Consider the following 22,051-nt stretch of genomic DNA (forward strand, 5'->3'; position numbering starts at 1 on the left):
ATTTATTTGCGCTTCAACTGAAATAATTATCAAATTGGAACCTGATTGAAAAATGTATTGAGTTGTAAAGTATTCTGATTTTCTTGTTGTGTATCCTTCTGTCCTCCCACATACAGTAGCTTTTCCAACTGAGAAACTGTGAAATATTCCCGGGTCAGCATTTTTACATGTTACATTGTTATTTGGGGGGACAAATTGTTTCTTCAGTACAGTATCAGTTGGCCTGTTTAGGACAATATTCTTTTGCTTGGTGTATAATTGATAGAATTGAAGAAAGCAACATTTTTTTTGTTTTGTGGTAACATACTTGTTTGCAAGTCACATAGAACTCAAATTAGTGTGACAGAGTTTTGCCACTTCGACACATCTTTTTATCTTAAAAGAATAACAAAAGTTAAAAAAACAAAAACCATTAGGAGTCAGTAATGTTGACACCTTTCATCACTTTTATTCCACAAATGACCCAAACAAAAATGTCATCATTTGTCTTTTTCTCTTATATATCATTGTTCATTTAAAGTCAAGATATAGCCCAAGCTCTCAGACACAACAAAACAAAACAATAAAAGAAACAAATGACTGTATTTATTCCCCTGTAAAGCATTTTTTATACAGTGTCAGATTAGATTGGGTTATTGTTTGTGCTGCACTATCAGAAATACAGAATACACGTTTACACAGTTTTCTTTTATCCTGTCTCTTGAAAGTTCTCAATGTGGAGTTGGGTGGGGGGGGCGGAGGGGGGAAGAAAACTCAAAAGAAGCATTTTAATTACATAGAAAATACATCCTATTGTAATAATGACAGACGACATAACGTTTCCTTCTTCAAACCTTCCTATTTACAGCAATAATATGTTTACCACTTCACGTTAAGTCACAGATGAGCAGTGCAATGGCATTTTCACAGGTTAGAGTCGTGCTGCCGTCCCATGGGCTTACTGCCTGTGGGAGAGGCCGAGGTTGTCGGGTGCGTAGTGAGCTGGGTGTCGGCCGAAGTCGGGGACCACAGCAGTCCGATCCTCGGCAACAAAAGCTGGCTCTAGGGATGTGGAATGTCACCTCTCTGGCAGGGAAGGACCCCGAGCTGGTGTGTGAGGTTGAGAAGTTCCAACTTGATATAGTCGGGTTCACCTCCGCACACAGCTTGGGCTCTGGTACGAGTCCTCTTGAGAGGGGTTGGACTCTTTTCCACTCTGGAGTTGCCCACGGTAAAAAGCACCGAGCAGGTGTGGGCATTCTTATGGCCCCTGACTCTGTGCCTGTACATTGGGGTTTACCCAGTGGACAAGAGGGTAGCCTCCCTCCGCCTTCAGGTGTGGGGGTCGGGTCCTGACAGTTGTTTGTGCTCCCGCTGGGGACTCCCCTCGTTCTGCTGGGGGACTTCAACGCTCACGTGGACAATGACAGTGAGACCTGGAGGGGGATGATAGGGAGGATTGCCCCCCCTGACTTGGCTTGGTTTGGTTCGATAATGGACTTTGTGGTCTTGTCATCGGACTTGCGCCCGCATGTCTTGGACACTGTGTGAAGAGAGGGGTAGAGCTGTCAACTAATCACCACCTGAGTTGGCTCCGATGGTGGGGGAAGATGCCGGTCCGACCTGGCAGACCTATTGTGAGGGTCTGCTGGGAACGTCTGGTAGAGTCCCCTGTCAGAAGTAGCTTCAACTCCCACCTCTGACAGAACTTCGCCTACCTCCCGGGGGAGACGGGGGACATTGTGGACCATGTTCTGTGCCTCCATTGTTGAGGCGGCTGACCGGAGCTGTGGCCGTAAGGTTGTCGGTGCCTGTGGTGGCGGAAATGTTGGTGGACACCAGCCGTAAGGGATGCTGTCAAGCCGAAGAAGGAGTCCTATCGGGGCCTTTATGGGCTGTGGAATTCCGGTGGCAGCTGATAGGTACTGGATGGCCAAGCGGAACACAGCTTTGGTGGTCGCTTGAGGAAAAAACTTTGGCATGTGAAGAGCTCAGTGAGGCCACACTTCCGGACGGCCTTCAGGAAATTCTGGTCCACCATCAGGCGTCTCAGGAAGGGGAAACAGTGTACCGTCAACTCTGTGTATAGTGGGGATGGTGCGCTGCTGACCTCAATTTGGAACGTTGTGAGTTGGTGGGCCGAATACTTTGAATACCTCGTCAATTCCACCAACGGGCCTTCCCATGAGGAAGCTGAGTCTTGGGACTCTGAGATGTTCTTCTATCTCTGGGGCTGAGATAACCGAGGTGGTTAAAAAGCTCCTTGGTGGCAGGGCCGCAGGGGTGGATGAGATCCCCCCCGGAGTCCCTAAAGGCTTTGGATGTTGTGTGGCTGTCCTGGTTGACACGCCTCCGCAACATCGCATGGACATCAGGGACAGTGACTCTGGATTGGCAAAGGGACCGGAGGGTGTGTTCCAGCTATAAGGGAATCACAGCCTCCTTGGTAAGGTCTATTCAGGGGTTCTGGAGAGGAGGGTCCATCAGGAAGTCAAATCTCAGATTCAGGAGAAGCAGTGTGGTTTTTCTCCTGGCCATGGAACGGTGGACCAGCTCTACACCCTCAGCAGGGTCTTCGAGGGTGCATGGGAGTTCACCCAACCAGTCTACATGTATTTAGTGGACTTGGAGAAGGTGTTCGACCATGTCCCTTGCACAGTCCTGTGGGAGGTGCTCCGGGAGAATGGGGTACCGGACTCCCCCTGGTAAGGGATGTTCGGTCCCTGTACAACTGGTATAAGATTTTGGTGTGGATTGCCAGCAGTAAATCAGATTTGTTTCTAGTGAGGGTTGGACTCCGCCAAGACTGCCCTTTTATCACAGATTCTGTTCATTAACTTTATGGACAGAATTTCTAGGGACAGCCGGGGTGCTGAGGGTGTCCGGTTTGGTGACATCAGTACCATGTCGCTGCTCTTTGCAGATGATGTGGTTCTGACGGCTTCATCAAGCCGTGATCTCCAACTCTTGCTGGAATGGTTGACAGCAGAGTGTGAAGCAGCTGGGGTGACAATCAGCACCTCCAAATCTAAGGCCATGGTCCTCAGTCAGAAAAGGGTGGAGTGCCCTCTCTGGGTCGAGGAAGAGATCCTGCCCCTACTGGAGGAGTTCAAGTATCTCGGGGTCTTGTTCACGAGTGAGGGAAAAATGGAGCGAGAGATTGGCAGGCGGATCGGTGCAGCGTCTGGAGTGATGCAGACTTTCTATCGGTCTGTCGTGGTGAAGATGGAGCTGAGCTGAAATGCAAAGCTCTCAATTTACCGGTTGATATATGTTCCTACCCTCACCTATGGGCATGAACTGTGGGTTATGACCGAATGAACAAGATCGCAGATACAAGCGGCCAAAATGAGTTTCCTCCACACTGTCTCCGGGCTCTCCCTTTGAGGGTGAGAAGCTCAGTCATCTGGCAGGGGGTCAGAGTCGAGCCGCTACTCCTCCGCATTGAGGGGAGCCAGATGAGGTGGCTCGGGCATCTGGTTAGGATGCCTCCTAGACGCCTCCCTGGTGAGGTGTTCCAGGTACGTCCCGCCAGGAGAAGGCCCCGGGGACGACCCAGGACACGCTGGAGAGACGACATCTCTCGGCTGGCCTGGGAACGCCTCGGGATCCCCCCGGAAGAGCTGGACGAAGAGGCCGTGGAAAGTGAAGTCCCTTCCCTGCTTAAGCTGCTGCCCCCCCGACCCGACTTCAGATAAGTGGAAGAAAATGGATGGATGGAGTGCCGCTGCTTTATGATGGGGATTTAAAGATTGGCTGCAAACAAGTTACAGGGACATTTCAATGCTGGCGATGATGTAGCAGAAAAACAAAAACATTTGACATCAACAATAGCCCATGTCATCACTCTATAAACAGAGAATGAAGACTATAAATTCATTTTTAACTCTGAGGGTTGGCCAAGGAGGCCAAATTCTTCACCTGGCACAAGTAGACCTGACTCTCTAAAAGCAACATACAATGACAGATACACACTCAATTTGAAGATGTGAACTATCTGAGGCATTCTGGGATTAAAACAGGACACTTCACTGACCCTGATCTCAAACGCCTCAGGGAGCTCAAACCTCAGGAAATAAATTAACAAGAGGCAAAGGAATTTACATTTTCACTCAGGCAAACACTTCATATTGCACATGAAAAAGGCAGGTATACATGACATAATTGTTTCAAATGAACTAACATGCTATAGAACAATGTAAAAGAAAGCTCGAGTGGGAGAGTAACTGTAAAAACATCTATATGCCCTTTGAAAACATTTTGTAGAAAAAACTCAAACCAAGGCAGTCTGTATTCTCTTGTAGGTAAAAGACACACACGCACACACCAACGTAACCCCCCATGACATACGTTGAAAGACAAACAGTACACGTATACACCCTGATTGCATTATTCTATACTTTCCTCCGCCACCACTGGAATTATTAGGGACATAGCAATATCATTTCAAATGAGCCAAAAAGACTGCACTAGCTTAATTGGAATCTCTCTTTCCCAACTTCCCACACAGCCACACTTTTTATGCACTCAATTGGTCATGAACCCTCTCCCATCCACGCACGCACGCACGCACGCACACACACACACACACACACACACACACACACAGCCCACCAACGTACATACAGTGTTCTCCATTACAGATATAGTTATATTGTGTAACTCCTCAGTGGTTGGCTTCACAATAGCTGCAGCATTTCCTATTCAAAACAAGGTAAAAGTGGCGCAACATTTAACAAGAACTCCCAACGTTTCTAAATGAGGCACAATCAGAGAGCTGCAAAAAAAAAAAAAAAAAAAGAACATTCAAACTTTTCCTTTGGGAATAATTTCATTGATGGCTACATCTCTGATTCCTTTTTTTCCCAGCCACACTGGCATCAAACACTTTCCCAGTCATAATCACCAAATGGTGGCTTTATGTAGGCAAACCAAAAGGGTGAAATGACACAACAACTGAGGTCTTTACAAAGATTATTTCACAAATATACATTTTCTGAGTGCGGTGGTCCTTCAGTCAACACACTTATAGTCAAGCGATCTACTATGTCTGTAACAAATTCACAATAATAAAGAGACAGTTTTATTTCAGTTGGAATCTATTAAAAGCTCTAAGAAAGGCAGCAAAGATGCACAATAAGGCAGATCCATATGACACACTCAATAGAGCACGCTCAACTATGGCTCATTTACACAACAAGTGGGATGGATCGTTTAAAGGGCTTCACTTTCTTCATCTATAGTGGCTCTGTGAGGATATTAACAACAAATAAGTTGGCAAGTGAGTGGTAAAGATAAGTTTAAACAAGTGTTTGAATTAGATTTTTTTTTAATGTAATGTGACTGTAGTGGAGGAGTGATTGTCAAATTGTTTTGTCACAAGGCTTGAGAAGACAAAGCAAATGGCCTTTGTGGATATTTGTGGTAATGCAGGACTTAAATACTGTATAATTTGAATTATTCAATACAAAAATATTCTCGTCGCCATTGAAACATGGACGGCATTTTTGTTTTGGATAAATTAATAGTGATGTAATAGTGGAACACAACATCACAAGCATTCTTAAGTTGATGGCAGCTGCTTGTGTGTGAACATTGATCAGCAATTCAAAAAATGATAAGCACTTTATATCATGTTTACGTGACCACGTATCGCCCCATCCCCCGAAAGTTTCCGTAAAGACGTTCAGGTGTGACAATGTGTTTGTACAATCTTAATCATGATGAATACTGCACGCATGAACTTGTAAAACATCGTGTTCCAGTCTCACTGCACCACCAACGTGGAGCATGTCATCACGAAAACCACCCAGATCAATTGTCTCGTCGGATTTGTTTGAAATGCTGTCCTGTCCGGCCTGCTCAGCATCTGAAGTGATTGACAAGTAGCAATGAGACCCCTCCCTCTTCGGTCGCTAAAAGGTTGTCTGCAAAAAAAAACGTCATGACCCTGAAGAACGGTCGCTGGCGTCACTGGCCGTGCCCCCCTTCACAATCGTCAAGGCAGCCGTTAAGGCAGAGGTGGTCACTACCGAAAGCGCCCTGGGACTGCAGTAGCTCGTATTCCTGGTCCAAGAAGTCTAGGCTGTTGTTGCTCGGCAACCCTCGGATGGTGAACTTGTGGGACACTTTGGTCCACTGCTCTCGATTGGCCGCCACTCTCTCGTAGAGCTCCGTGGCCCCGGGAAAGAGTTCAGACAGCAGCCTAATAGAACAGAATCAATTAAAGATGTCACTTTCATAGGGAAGTCTTCTGTATGATGAAAAGTGTTTTCATTGATCCACTTTGGAATAACTGGGACTGCATTTGATTTGACACTGGACAATTTTTAGTACAATAATTAATTTGCAACTTAATTTTATATTATTTTACCCTGTAAGGTGACCAAAATAAAATGCATTATTATGATTATAAAACAAATCACCACTCCTTGAGCCATCACCTTATCGTGGTGGAGGGGTTTGTGTGTCCCAATGATCCTAGGAGCTAAGTTGTCTGGGGCTTTATGCCTCTGGCAGGGTCACCCGTGGCAAGCAGGTCCTAGGTGAGGCACCAGACAAAGCACGGCTCCAGAAACCCCTATGACGAGTACAATAAATGGATTCAGGTTTCCCTTGCCCGGACGCGGGTCACCGGGGCCCCCCCTCTGGAGCCAGGTCCTGAGGTGGGGCTCGAAGGCGAGCGCCTGGTGGCCGGGCCTGCACCCTTGGGGTAACGTGGGTCCCCCTTCCCATGGGCTCACCACCTGTGGGAGGGGCCATAGGGGTCGGCTGCAGTGCGAGCTGGGCGGTGGCCGAAGGCGGGGACCTTGTTGATCCGATCCCCGGCTACAGAAGCTGGCTCTCGGGATGTGGTATGTCACCTCTCTGGCAGGGAAGGAGCCCGAGCTGGTGTGTGAGGTCGAGAAGTTCTGACTAGATATAGTGGGACTCTCCTCCAGGCACAGCTTGGGCTCTGGTACCTGTCCTCTCGAGAGGGGTTGGACTCTCTTCCACTCTGGAGTTGCCCACGGTGTGAGGCGCTCTCGATTTACCGGTCGATCTACGTTCCTACCCTCACCTATGGTCATGAGCTGTGGGTCGTGACTGAAAGAACAAGATCCCGGATACAAGCGGCCGAAATGAGTTTCCACCGCAGGGCTGTCTGGGCTCTCCCTTAGAGATAGGGTGAAAAGCTCGGTCATCCGGGAGGATCTCAGAGTAGAGCCGCTGCTCCTTCACATCGAGAGGAGCCAGATGAGGTGGCTGGGGTATCTGATGCGGATGCCTCCCGGACGCCTCCCCGGTGAGGTGTTCCGGGCACGTCCCACCAGGAGGAGACCCCGGGGACGACGCAGGACACGCTGGAGAGACTACGTCCTTCGGCTGGCCTGGGAACGCCTCGGGATCCCCCCGGAAGAGCTGGATGAAGTGGCTGGGGAGAGGGAAGTCTGGGCGTCCCTGCTAAAGCTACTGCCCCCGCGACCCGACCTCGGATAAGCGCTAGAAAATGGATGGATGGATGGAAACAAATCAATCAAATTACATATAATTCCATAATTAATCATCTCTGGCTGGAGAGCCTATTGTACTGTTTCACGAGTGTAAACAAAGACCATTTTGTGTGACCAAATTTGCTCAACTTTATTGTTGTTTTAGTTAAAGTGATACTGTTGGGCAATATTTGAATAAGCATATTCTTATTTAATATTTTGTCAATTTGACATTCATGCGCGTGTTAAAAAAAGTCACTCACCACTTCCTTTGTAACTGAATTGGTTTTCACTGAATACTTCCTCTTACAAGAGTAATTATTAGGAGGACTACTTTTTACTTTTACTTAAGTCATATTATTCAAAAGTAACATTACTCTTACTTGATTACAATCATTGGCAACACCACCCACTTCTGGCGTCGTCATCTGCAGGTGTTGGAAAAGGTAATAAGCCTATTTTGACTAAATAAGAAGCAGAAAGTACATATATCTGTTTATAAGTGAGTAAATGTTTAAAAAAAAAAAAGCCATCCCAAAAATAAAGAATTAATCTACATGAGAGGGGCAAAATAATACACAGATCTCAGTATGGTACAATGCAATATTATTATTATATAATAGTTTTATAATAACTGTAAAGTATTTTCGTGATATACAGTAACTGATGTATTGGATGTCATTTATCTGTGCAAGTGGGTGTATCCCTGTCACCTGCTAAAAATGTATTTGACCACTTGAGGGCAGCAAACTTTGACTATAAAACAGCTGATCATCAAAGTTGAGACGATGCGTGTGTTGGCAGATGGTGGCTTGATGATCACGCAGCCAGCTGAATCTCAGCCCAAAATAAAAAAGAGCTCCCATTTCAACAATGTGAGTCGGTCCCTTCTGCCAAGTTTTGAGGAAATTATCGAGATATTTGGCAATAAATGCTCTACTGTGTTCACATTTTACTTTGGCTCGCGTTTGGTACTGGGGATTGAGATGCTACATGTCATTTAATTACACACACACACACACACGCCATTTGTTTCACTGATCTCCCAATATATTTATTAACTACAAATGCCTCTTTGTGCACGACCACAATGCAACTCACTAGTTAACTTTCAGATTTTCTCATGCATTCAAACAAGTAAGCGGATGGAATCAAAATTTGCAGTCTAATTCTATATAGTCACAACACTGCTTCAGTTTTATTTAGTCATTCTTGAATTCATTAGAATTTAAAAAGTGATATAGGTTTTGGCCCAATTTGGCTGCAAATGCACAACTTTCAATTATTCTATGCTGCTGATATGTAATCAATCAGAGTACTGGATATAAAATTAATAGAACGAATACAATGAGGTTTGGTGTTTAATTGAAGACTAAATTGTCATGCTACAGCTCATCCACAACCCTAATGCAATATAGACATGGAATATAGAAAATGGATTTATGGATGGACTATAATGTGAAGTTTAAGTTTTTGGGTGGGGACTACTTTGACCTTGATCGGGACACAAAACAGTGCGTGTGAGTTGCTGTATGAAGTGCTTGTTTTACAGAGTTTTGGTACACACTTGTAAATGGGCATGGCGATATGCTCCATGAAGCTGATCTGTAGTTCTGGGATGTAAGCTTTTTCCCTGTCCATCATCTCGCTGGGTCGGTTTCCCATGGCTTTTTCCTAGACACACACACACACATACACACACACGCGCGTATGTCAAACGTTTACCATGTTAAATCACACAGTCTGTAAATACTTGGTAAATGTTTAATTGCTTTCACTTGTTATTTAAGAGTCAGCGGGCACCTACCAGATCTCCTTGAGAGAAGAACTCTTTGTAGATAAGTTCCTGTAGACAACACAGAGTGAGGTGTTATTGTTTATTCAGCATGTTTATGTACCACATACTCTTTGTATTGCCCCCCCCAACCCCCCAAAAAAACAAACAAACAAAAAAAACAGTCACCAGGGTAGAAATTAATAATTTGATTTTACTTTAAGTCTGCATGAACTGATTCAAAAACAAAAGGTCACAGGCCAAACAGATAAGAACTGATTTTCAGTGTTTGGCTCTAACTGGTCTAAGTGGAAAGTACTATTAAACAAATAAGAGCCAGTATTTGAGGTCTTTCAGGATTCGGGGTCAGGGATTTGGTGTTGAAAAGGGGGCAGAGCAAGATTAAACGTAATCCTACATGCAGTCCCGTTCATACAATTCCCTTGAAATAAAGGACTACACCCTTGCACACAGCTAAGCAGTTATATAATAATATAATATTATAAACTTTATTGTGTCAGATATGGGTTAGTGTTGCTGCACTTGGAGCTTGTAAATGTTCGCTCACAGAATGTTGAAGCAATGTGCTAGCAACACCTGCTGACTCCTTTGTACTGTTGGTAACTTTAAGGACTCAGCAGAGGCAATGTCATTAAAATACATATTACCAATTGGGGTGACAAACAGATGTGTTTTACATACCATTGCATGCATTATAAATCAAGTTAAGAAAAAGAACTGACAGCAATCTTCCGAGTGGTCTTCCAGCCCTTGGTTTGGTCCGACAGGTCACATGACGTCATCAGCAGGCACAGCAGCATGGAGCGGTGGGTACTGCTTTTAGGATCATAGCCATCTGAAGACATGGACACACACGCACAAAGTCACCTTATCATTTCAAATGTAACATTCAAATGCCATGCAGTGAATTTTTAAAAGCGTATCCTGCTCTTAAGTAAACATGCTTTGACGGACAGGGCTGTGCAATATCATATTATGCATTTTAGCTGAGTGTACTTTGTAAATTATCATTATTATTTTTTTAAATGTCGACTAAGCATCGGGGAACTGTATGGTCTGATGCTAGTCCATGACTGACAGGCACTCAATCAAAGATTTTAATGTCCTTGAATTGCTTGCGCAGCTCAAAATAGACTCCAGTTCGTAGACAGTCCGTCAGGATGACTTTTAAATGATTGCCCTCACTCGTAACACACCACTGGTCAAGAGGTAATAGCCAATTATACTATGCAAAACTACAGTAAGTTACTGCCTCTTTGAGTGGAAATTCATCGGAATGGTACAGGTTCTAACTTTATAATTTATTGATTTGGGAAGTAATATCAGAAATATTGTGATGTGTTTTTTTTTTTGTAATCATTTGGACACAGTTTTGGTAAATAGGGTTGCTTTGACAATCAATTAATTAAAGGTAAAATAATAAATGATGATGATGTCACAGCTCCCAACTACTGGTACCCACCATCAGCCATCTTCTGTAAGTCCTTGAATATGCGAAGGTGATGAGCAAGGTCTGTCGCCAGAATGATCTCCCTCATCAAATCTAGCATGCGCTGGTAATCCTAAAGTCAGCAAAAGATGATATACCGAGTTAGTAAAAGTGAGAATACGTATATGTAAATGTCATTGTTTTAAGACGGCACCTTTCTGGAGAACTTCTCAAAAATGTTGCAGCCTTGAGTGTTCAGAATGGCGATGGCCTGGGCAAAATGATGTCTCTGGCACGGTAAAAAAAAAAAAAAAAAAAAAGTTAAAATACAAATGAATAACTCCTGAAATATGATGGTAAAACACTGCTGAATCAAATGACTAAACATTTAAAAAATACCCAACCATGGCAGCTGAAAATGTTAAGTTTTGACCACAAGGTGTCACAAAATACGCAATAACACAGTTACTCAGCTATGTTAAACTTTCAGTTTGTTCGAAACCTTTGGACGCATTCCGAGGTTGTAACATACTTTTTGGGGGTTTTACTATACTTGAAGCAATGTAAACTAGTACTAATATATTGCATTCACATGTACAACATTATGGCTCCATGTTACACATTATTTGATGTCTCTCGCTGTGTGTTTACCTCCATCACAGATCCCTCTGAGCTGTAGAGAGCAGCCAGCACAGATTGCTGAAAATAGAGACAGTCAACCAATGAAACACAACCTTTCTTCGCATATGTTGCATTGATTTAAAAGCAACAACAACATTCTCCCTCCCTAAAAAAAAAAAAAACAAGTCTTCACTGACGACTGTGGGCCTCTTTTAAGATGACTTGAAATAGAAAGTGGCTGAAGGGTTACACAGTACATGATTAGAGTAAAACAGACACACATGCTTCCAATCATAATGACATTTTGTGTCTCATGGAAGTGATATCACTGACAAACACTATTTAAACACTAACACTATTTCTACTCCCACTCGTAGCATATAAGTGTAGATGTGTTACGAGACTTCACTCTATGACGCACAATCAGGAGGTCTACACCTCCTTTTAAACCTCCGTGTGCGTCATTGCATCGACTGTTCTACCTTTTATATATACCCCTACGTTCTCACCGAGGCCACTTGGAAAGAATTGTTGGTCCCGCGATGGTCCAGATCATGGCACAGACAGGAAACAAAGAGAGCTAGAATCTCTATATCCCTAAAAATGAGAGTAGCGATGACAGGGCATTATTAACAACAGGCAAGACGTTGTGTCACTGTTAAGGCTTGTTCAGGGTGAGGGTTGGAGACCCACTCGAGGTAGTTGGACAGCCCAAGGTTTTTGTAGAGCAGGTAGCAGAAGTGGGAGACAGAGAATGCATGCATCCAGTTGTGGTAGGGCGGGTCCCTGTAGCCTTTCTTGACCATCAAACAAAACCTGTCCAAAGGAGTAAAAAAGGAGTTCAGCGTATTCAGCTAGAGAGTCTCCTCTTTGGATTAAAAGCAATATTAAACAAAACAAAACACTATTGGTCCTTTGATTGATACTTTTCCTCATAGTCGATTAAGGAAATGCAGTCAAATGCTGTATCAGTAAATAAGACCCGGCCAAAAGCTAGCGCTCTAAAAAGGGCCTGCTACAAAAATCCACAAGACAACTTAAAAGAGGCAAAAAAGCAAGGACATCAAAACATGGATATTGTGCTGAAGTGTGAAGTATTAAATCTGTGTCAGATACAATTATGCACTAACAAAAGTTAGGAAAGAAAATATATTACGGTTACATAAATATGGGACAAGTGCTGCATGCTTATAGGCTAGTCCTGCATTTGGAAAGAGTACCGGACCTGGCAAGGGTCTGACGGTCGATCTTGAACATGTTGATGAAACCCATGTCTTCAAACATGCTGAGGACACACTGTACACACACACACACACACACACACACAGTAAAATCAATTACTGAACAATAACTCTGTGCACCGGTCCCTTCCATACATACAGGCCGTTGCTCTTCAGGGCCATAGTCCCTCTGCTTACCACAGGTGTGGTCTCATCGGGTAGCGAGCGCGGCGTGTAGGTGAACTCAGCAAAGCAAGGGTGGATCTTCTTCACCGGCTCAATCCCGACGACCAGCAGTTTACACACCTCGTCCTCTGAAAGCTGCAGCATACACACACTGAATGATGTTGTGTAAAAAAGCTCCACGAGTCAACACGATGCTCCTTTCAGTGAGAGTGAGTGCCATGAAATTTAAGCTTACCTTCATGTGGTACTTCATCATTTCATTGGCCAGGTGAGATCTGAACTGGGCTTCATGGACCTTCTTGTAGAGCAATGACTAAAGACACAGCAAACTGTTAAATTGCTTAGGAATATATTTTTCGTAATTCCCAAAATATATCACAATAACAACATTCAAAACATATTTCACAGGCTGGACATTTTTATTTTATTTCTTTCCTTCCTCCAAGATTTGAGTGTGGACTGAAAATGTCTTTGACCTCTCACAATCCCAGATGTATTTTCAAGTCAGGCAAAATGTTTACTAACATCATCAAGACAACTGTGAATAGCAGTCAAAAGTTTCTTATTGACGGACATCCAGCTGACCCTCTTTTTTTCTCCCCCCCCTTCATGGATTGCTTTTTAAATTCACCCTTCTCTCCCTTCAAGTCCTAAATGCAAAAGTCACCGTAAACAACAGAGTCTCACATTTAGATGACTATTACTCCATACTTCTACAACTATCCACGGCCATTGTGTACACCCAAATACCTAAAAGCTGCAGGCTACTTATATTTCAGTACAGCCCCTCAGCAAGGTAACTCTTGATGAATAATGCAACTGGTCTTCTTTCAATGATAAATGAACCGCCTGGAGAGCAAATATTTTTCAAATTAAAATCCTATAGTTTGTACACAAACTATCAAACACCTGCAGTCATTTGAAGGTCATATGCTGGAAGCGAAAGTCAGAGACTATATAGATTCACCACACAGTTAAATATTTCATGATTTTATTTATTTATTTTTAATAATTTTGATGATTACAGTTTACAGCTTACGAAAACCTCTAATTTGTCATTTCACGAAATTTGAATATTACATACAGTAAGAAACAATAATAATTAGTTTTAATATACAAATTACGCCGCAATTGGCCTGCTGAAAAGCATATTATTTTGTATTTCATGAATCTATACAGTATAATATAGCAATTTCACTTGTTGATCAGCTGAATATAAAGGAACTTTTTCAACGATATTCAAATCGATCTATCTATCTATCTATCTATCTATCTATCTATCTATCTATCTATCTATCTATCTATCTATCTATCTATCTATCTATCTATCTATCTATCTATCTATCTATCTATCTATCTATCTATCTGTACACACGTGGTAAAACAAAGTATGTTCATTAGAACCATTCACCTTTAAATTGGAGTGATGAAACAATAATGTTCTATTCCCTAAAAAGCTCTCCTATTCACAAACTGTCACTCCAGTAGCCTTTCTCTGATAATCCTTACCATCGCAAACATTGTCTTCAACATAATCTTTGTCAATTTCATCAGATTGGGTTTATAATTAATGGACTCGCAGCAGTCCCACAAAGCCTCTGCACTACAACATAAACGCTGCTCTGTTCTATCACGAACTTGAATCTCCTCAAATTTTCCTGGAGACCTTCATTCTCTCTCTCCACTGACTCAACTCAGCAGTTTGCTTCCTGTGAACCGATGCTGTTTTTGTCAGACAATATCGATGTTCTCAGGAGGACTAACTACTGAATTACAGCCATGATCAAGGTGAAGGTGTAAATACTGCAAAAATATTTCCTTAAGAACCCAGTAGCTCAACGAGGATATGAGCAATTTGAAACAGGATGAATTCAAATTCCTCAAAACAGTGACGTAAATAGATGGGTGCGTGAGAAGAGACTTACATGGGCAATACTGATACCACAGTAGATGGAAAAAGCTGTGGCCAGGTCCTCATCAAAGCGGTTGAACCACGGCCCGTTCATTTTATTCACCAACTCAGCAACCCCGATCACCTCTGGGGAATATTCAGGGGGATTCCAAATAGATGAAAGTCAGATAGTGAACATGCATGGGCATAGGTGAGCAGGATTGTTGCTAATGAAGATGAATATTAGGAAGAACGTCAGAGCGACAGAAAGACAATGCGATGCAAATCAGTCTTTGGAGGGAAAAAGTACACGCACTTCTCAACCAATCACTCAATCAATCCATAGTTGAATAAGATCCCCTAGTTCCTCCTGAATCTTAATTAGAGTGCACATAGCAAGCGCATAAAGGTGTGCTGGGATGAGTTTAGAGTGGAAGAACTTCACAGAAGCCCTGATCTCAAACCCATCACCTGTAGGATGAACGAGAATGGAAATGGTGAGCCATCGGAACATGAAGAGCATTATGATTTCTGGCCTCACAAACGTTTTTCCAGATAAATGGCTAAATATTCTAATCTTGTAGACACTCTTTCTAGAAGCTTGGAAGCGGTGTAGAAGCCAATAAAGTAATAATGGCCTGCAACAAGTAATACATTTGCCCTTTTTATAATGTAATAGGCCCATAACGTAAAAACTGCCCATCAATGTAATAAAAGTCCTGAACCTATAATGTAATAATTTAATGTAATAAGTTATTACGTTAGTGGCTGGTTATTTCATTATGGGCCTATTAGATTTTAAAAAGGGCACATTTTTTCGTTAAGGGCTTCTACAAACTGTTATAGATTCCCGAAGGACAACACATACTCTAGATAGTCTTCTTTTTAAATTCCTGTAGGTGTACTGCTCTGTCTCAGTATTCATAATTATTTCTACATTTTGTCCAGCATGTGCAAGTCGGTATTGGGTATCTGGACCCACATAAACCTGAATTCCAACTCTGGATAAAAGACCCAAATCTATAAGTGAATCTATATATCTAGGTTTTCTCCTTTGACAGACGTAAGGCAGATCTTTACAGAAAAACTATTCGGGCAGTGTGGAAAATTTTTTACGTGATTCAGCATCTCGCTGAGCTGTCCTAAAAGTGCACCTGCACTGGGACACGTGTTTTCTTTTTAAGAGAATTCCAATTTGGAGGACACAAAGAGGGTTAAGTAACATTTTAGAGAGAACAGATGATTTGTTAAGACTGTCCTAATCTATTTTACCATTGGTCTCATCTTTGATGGGGAAGCAGAGGATGTTGCGAGTCCTGAAACCGGTGCTGTCGTCCACACCACGGTAAAAAAGAGGATGGGAGTAGGCGTCCTTAATGTTCAGGATTTGACCTGTGGTCGCCACATGGCCTGCAATACCCTGATCTGCTGGGATACGGAATTCCTTCTGCACGCACACAAATACATACATCAAAAGAGCGTCCTACATGCCTGGCACTTTCAGCAAACACTATCAGAATCAGAAGTTGTGATTTGATCATTGACATGATAGCTGTCTCTCTCAAGTGACTCGGAATATGTAGGTATCAAGATTGAATATTTTTCAATTTAGGCGGAAAAGTTTTTGAAATTGTGTAACCGTCTCCGTTTTTTTTTTTACATTACCAAAACCTGGTAAATGAACAGGGGTGTGTAGACTTTTTAATATCCACAGTATACTATATACAGTTGACTTAGTTAAGTTGGCTTAAATGTAGAGGTCCCATTTAATGCATGTCTGAATGTGTTCATAAGAATAAAAACGCATCAATGATTTGGAGGGTCGGCCCTGGAACGGCAAAAGTCAAACGATGTACGGCAGCAGATTATTAGTCGTACCTCTTCATCACTAACCACACCCCCGTCGAACACCTTGGCCACCAACTCGTGGCTGTGGCGATCCAGCAGGAACACTGAACAGCTGAAAGACACACAGATATTTAGAGAAGGGCAACCACCACAGTGCAAAGCTCCCAAAATGATATTTGTTCCATTTTATCTCTGGTCATTTTGAACCTTCATTAAACGAGGCAAGATAGCATTTTGCAAAAAGAGATAAAGACATTAACGCTGTTCCCCCACACGCTGACTTACATCTCTGCACCACTGAGGTTCCTGGCCTCCACTATAATTTCCTGTAAGAGCACTGACACATCATCTGAAAGAATAGACAAAAGACAGGATGAGAGGAAGTAAAAATTAAATGGGACGGAAATTACTGCTATTAAAGGACTAGATAAATAAAGACAGATAGAACCACGAGTAACGGTGAAACATTTGTACGAGCTGATAAGCTCTATTGTTAAAAGTGCTCCATGCAAAGAGGTGCCATTTGTTTCACAGACAGATACATCGATTATGTTGTAGCAGCAATCACGATGGCTCAGCAAAAACTAATTATACTGATGGTGCTTACTGTTTAAGACACTTGAAATGTCTGAAGCCTTCACTTTTGATGCCCTTGTGATATTATGGCTCCGGGTGTAATCATCTTTGCCGTCCGTAATATTTTCCTCCATTACATGCACCGTATGTTTCATTAGGCCATCGCTTATATATTGGACATTAACTTTATATGTTCTGCAATGTCCTCTGTCACTGCAGACAAGATACAGACAGGAAGGCAGAGGATCAACATACCCAAGTGCGTGAAGAGGTTCTTGGCCACTTGCAAGAGCGCCTATGTGGAGAAACAGAAGCAGGTGCAACGCTCATGTATATTCATGCAAGGAAAGAAAATGTGTGTTTGTCAGTGTGCATGGGCCCATTACCTGGCACTCCACTTTCAGTTTCTGTTCCTTCTGGAAGGCCAAAGTTGAAGTGAGGACTGTTGAAGTGTAGCAGAAACAGTGCTGGATGGCGTGCTCATCTGCCTCGGTGTGTCTGTGGGGAACGGGTGGCTCTGTTCTTACATGCACATTTACTACAGCCAATAAAGAGGATAAACGATTTATGAGCTGAATCAAAAACATGTGACCTTGAGAAACATAACATCCATTCATCCATCCATCCATTTTATGAGCCGTTTCTCCTCACTAGGGTCGCGGGCGTGCTGGAGCCTATCCCAGCTATTGTCGGGCAGGAGGCGGGGTACACCCTGAACTGGTTGCCTGAACTGAATTTTTGTTGTTCTAAACGGGGGGGTAAACTCAGCAGTAAGTATGCTTCCCTAGCCAATCATGTCACAGTATTGCACAGGCAACTGAAGACTGGCCAACAGATTCTGACCTCTGAGATCATTACCTGCAGTTGTCTCATCTTGTCTAGAGAGGGCAGTGGCACATTATCGGACGAATGTAAGATTTAAAGACTAGCTCCAGGGCTTTCTTGCCCTTAGCTGAGCCTCGTGGGAAACCCGCGAAGGAGGCAGGAATCATATCCAGCCTAGAACAGGCCTCCGAACAAGAGAAATGAAGTTCACTCCCACAATAGACACAAGCCCTCTGTGACTGACGTGCAATAGAACATCCAACAGTGGTCTTGAGTCTCTCTCTCTCTTTTTTTTTTCAATTTTATTTTTTATTTCCTTGCCACGAGAGAAAATAGCCTTGAAAGCCTTTGAAGGCCAGCAGTACTCCACTTCCAAAGACTAGATGCAACACGTTCCACAAAGAAATTCATAGAATGTACAGTATATGCGCATTCTGCAATATCCACTTAGGCTTTCTCAAAGGCTTGTGAATCTCTCTAATTTATATATTACATTCTAAAAGCTTAAAGCTGCTTAACATTTAGACCTTGCAAGCTCCTTGGATCCTGTAAATCGATTTAAAAAATACAATTTCAAAAAAATCTGCAGTTGTTTTAACAAGATTAAAGGGTTTCTGTGATGGATTATACGCACACTTTGTCACCATTGCCACCGAGAATGGAGTTGACAGGACTATCACAAGGTATTCATTTGTAGGGGGTCTAAATCAAAATCAAACATTTAGCAGCCGAAACAAGGGGAGAATGCTGGACTTCAGCGCCGGCAGCGTGGGTTCTGTTCCCACTCAGTGGTGGGGTGAATGTGAGTACGAATAGTTGTCTGCCTCTATATGTGCCCTGCGACTGAATGCTAATAAATCAAGGCTGTAGTCCACCTTTCACCTGGAGCGGGCTGGGATAAGATCCAGCTCCCTGCGACCTTTTAGCACAGTAGGTGCTAAGAAATTAAAGGAAATGATCTTTTCCCATCTCATTGCAGACTGCCAAGCAAGTGTGCGTATGAAAGATAAGTGTGTGTGTGTTGTTTGTGTATTTGCAGCTGAAAGAACAAAGATACAGCTATAGATGACAGATACTGTACATCCAGCACAGAGGGAGAGGTGAGATTCCTGCCAATTATCCACACATACAAAAGAAATGAGCTCACCCAGCTTGATACTATGCATTCATGAGGGCTGTGCAGTACTGTACATCCTGCTTGTTAGGCGGATTTCCATAGAAACAGCAGTAAAAACATCGATTGAGAGAAAGGTTGACTTGGTTGCCATCCCAATAGGGCTGAAATATTCGGAAAATACATTGACACCTATGGCCAATTTTCGATCTTCAGTTAACAAAGCACGGGGAGAACACGAGATTCGAACTGAAAACATCTTGACTTTGAGGTAGACATGTCAAACACCACTTCACCACGCTGCCTATTCCCAACTAACTCCCAAAGTTCCCCAATTGAACTTGCCATGGAAAGATTCTGCAAATGATTCAGAAAGCAACCCTTCATGTAAACCGCTGTCAAATGAACCTTGCAGCATTTCATGAGAAAGCATGAATTTGAATAATCAAGAATGACAAGTAGGGTGATTATCTTGAATTCCAATTTTCAGTCAGTCACAAACGTACCTCTCTCCACCCAGCTTGTTGAAAGCGCACGCAAGAGCCACCACTTGGCCCGTAGCCCTGCTCACAACCGGGACACACAGCAAGGAGGAGATCTCACAGCCCAACATACTGGACAGCTGCTGGCGCTCCTCCTGACAGGCGGAGAGATTTGATCAGTGTGCACACAGGATGAATAGGGAATCCCATAGATAGACAGACAGTTGGGAAGAGATTATTTTCTTACAGCGCTGATGTCTTGCAGAGTAATTGACTTCTTCTTCTCGACAACTTGACCAAAACGTCCAAACATCAGCTGTACACAGGAGGGAAAATGGTTGATAGGTAGAGTGAAAGGCTAGCTCTTCACTTCATTAATTCAGCATTAAGGTAGAATAAATGTTGTGTTTTCAAAATTCATTTAGCGTTTAGCAGCATTTTCATTGCTCAATATAAGAACAAAATGTGTGACGATCTAAAGTACTTTCTACACTATGATGCATTAAGTAGCTCTATAATTCACAATTCATTGGATTTTCAGCACTCATTATGTAGATTTCACACATTACTCACTAACTGACAAAAATGATTGCTGGCCTCACCGGGAAACTGATCTCCTCCTCCAGAACTTTGTCTCCAACTACCTAAAGGCCACAGAAGTATGGGGTCACAGGATTTTAATGGTGATTAATGATTGCTCTAAATGAATCATGAATAGGCAGCTGTTCACATTGCATATTACTTTTCTGAATGTACCTGGCAGAAAAGCTGGTGGTTGTCCTCAGACACTAATAGCAGACAACAACACTGTGACTGAGTCTGCTGCTGCAGCTGTGTAGACACAGAAATACACATGGGAATTTATTGATATGCACTCACATGGCAGTGTGTTTGGGAGACCTATAAAACATAAAACACATGATTAGGTTCCATTTCATCTGATTAGCTGTAGAAGGTGTGGCGCAAAATTGAGCTCTTATTGACCTACCTAAAGGAGATTCAAAGATTCTCCCTGAATAAAATTAATCATGCTGTCAGAGAGGTGTTCATTTAACAATACTTAGTGTGATGCAATTCTAAACATATCTGACAAGTTCAGTAAAAACAACTCTGCATTCATGTCTTTATGACAAAACCTTTGACATCTCGTATCGGATCTCATTAGAGTGTAGCCTAACCATAATCATAACACCTCAAATACAAAATACCTAATATGCTAAAGCCTAGTGACATGCACTCACCAGAACCAAAATTAGATACATGCGCAATATAATGATATCCAAGAAAGAATCATGGCTATGTTAGAAAAATCTGCCTTTACCAAGATAATAACGCTTAGTTTGGATTGACACGGTCAGATATGATCATTGTTGCGGTCGCAGTGGTATGGAAGGACACTCCATTTTACTGAAGGTTGTAATAATTTGTAATAAGTATTACAAAGACCTTTAATCCCATTAGATGACACAAGTGTACCTTATGAGGTTGCAGACTGTATTTTGTATTTTGATTGTACATACAGTATGTGCGCACACCCACCCACACACTATGGTATCATAATAGCAGTGCTTCTTCACGCTCCTGTAATCCACAGAGCTGGCTGGAGGACAAGATGAAATGCCAGCCACAGCCGACACACGCGTCCTCCCATTCACACACAAGTGTACAAACATGTCCATGCACACTAAACACATTGCTGCGCCCGCATATAATAAAGCCCTTCACCCCATTTTCCCAAATACTTTAATCCAATAAGAACCGCCCCAAGCTTCACCCACCAAAATGATAATTCTTTGGAAGCAACAGTTTTCTGCTCATTCTTCTCCATTATCCCTTACACATTTAAAACAAATATATTTTTATACATGTAACAATAACCAGGGAAACCAAATCTGGGTGCATTCTTCCACTTGCAGTCGTTTGCACCACTGCACACCTCTCTTCTACATTAGATGACAATGTGACTTTCTCCACACGCACCGTTTTCCTTAGAGTCTAGCTCATCTAAATTATTGTCAGCTTTCATCCCACCAATCAATCACATTTCTCGCCGTTTCGCTTTGTTTCACAGAGCGTCACTACTGTATATACTGTATGTAGGCAGGGATGGGATCAGCAGATTAACGGCAACATCGGATGTGTTATTATTACAGATTGTGGTGTAGATAGGAAGCTGACAATTGGAAGGTTTTCTTGTTTGGCAGGTATAGTGTGTATGCATGTGGGAGGGTATGAGAGATGTCAAGAACTTACATAATTGATGACTTTGAGCTGGAGAGAGGCTGCATCAAGGTCATAAAGCTCACCTAAAAGACAGGGTAGCGAGGGAGAGTGATAACTGTAAAACAGAGAAGGGCAAGGGCAAGGGCAAAAAAAAAAAAAAGAAAAAAAGAAAATCCGAGGCTGAAATGCAGAACATGTACGCAACTGGACAGAAAGCAAGCCCCACAGGGATGCTTTGTGTCAGAGAGGTCAGGGAGTGGTGAACACAAACCAGCAAACAGATACTGGAATAATGAAGACAAGACAAGTGAAGACTGCAAGGAAGGAGGAAGTGAAGGTTTTGACAGAGAGGCAGAAAGACAAAACGCAGGGACAGGCAGAGGCTGCGAA

General features: G+C 42.8%; 1 protein-coding gene across 4 annotated transcripts in view; it reads right to left on the reverse strand.

The window, feature by feature from the left end:
• Nucleotides 1-426: 426 nt before the first annotated feature.
• The window catches only part of LOC133482177 (cGMP-dependent 3',5'-cyclic phosphodiesterase), a 148,588-nt gene continuing 126,963 nt past the window's right edge, over nt 427-22,051 (reverse strand). For all 4 annotated transcript variants that reach the window (XM_061781973.1, XM_061781975.1, XM_061781974.1 and 1 more), the window contains 23 exons: nt 21,692-21,744; nt 20,195-20,269; nt 20,041-20,082; nt 19,686-19,754; nt 19,463-19,593; nt 17,404-17,515; nt 17,273-17,312; nt 16,727-16,790; nt 16,472-16,553; nt 15,866-16,040; nt 14,628-14,740; nt 12,938-13,015; nt 12,715-12,837; nt 12,522-12,592; nt 11,990-12,112; nt 11,806-11,893; nt 11,327-11,374; nt 10,890-10,964; nt 10,709-10,808; nt 9,969-10,081; nt 9,259-9,297; nt 9,019-9,125; nt 427-6,184 (listed from right to left, as the gene is read on the reverse strand). In XM_061781973.1, the coding sequence (XP_061637957.1) occupies nt 5,950-6,184; nt 9,019-9,125; nt 9,259-9,297; nt 9,969-10,081; nt 10,709-10,808; nt 10,890-10,964; nt 11,327-11,374; nt 11,806-11,893; nt 11,990-12,112; nt 12,522-12,592; nt 12,715-12,837; nt 12,938-13,015; nt 14,628-14,740; nt 15,866-16,040; nt 16,472-16,553; nt 16,727-16,790; nt 17,273-17,312; nt 17,404-17,515; nt 19,463-19,593; nt 19,686-19,754; nt 20,041-20,082; nt 20,195-20,269; nt 21,692-21,744 (2,156 nt within the window). In that variant the 3' untranslated portion in view covers nt 427-5,949. The remainder of the gene's footprint in view (nt 6,185-9,018; nt 9,126-9,258; nt 9,298-9,968; nt 10,082-10,708; nt 10,809-10,889; nt 10,965-11,326; nt 11,375-11,805; nt 11,894-11,989; nt 12,113-12,521; nt 12,593-12,714; nt 12,838-12,937; nt 13,016-14,627; nt 14,741-15,865; nt 16,041-16,471; nt 16,554-16,726; nt 16,791-17,272; nt 17,313-17,403; nt 17,516-19,462; nt 19,594-19,685; nt 19,755-20,040; nt 20,083-20,194; nt 20,270-21,691; nt 21,745-22,051) is intronic.

This window comes from Phyllopteryx taeniolatus, chromosome 8, assembly GCF_024500385.1.
Source record: "Phyllopteryx taeniolatus isolate TA_2022b chromosome 8, UOR_Ptae_1.2, whole genome shotgun sequence".
In the NCBI taxonomy this organism is placed as follows: domain Eukaryota; kingdom Metazoa; phylum Chordata; class Actinopteri; order Syngnathiformes; family Syngnathidae; genus Phyllopteryx; species Phyllopteryx taeniolatus.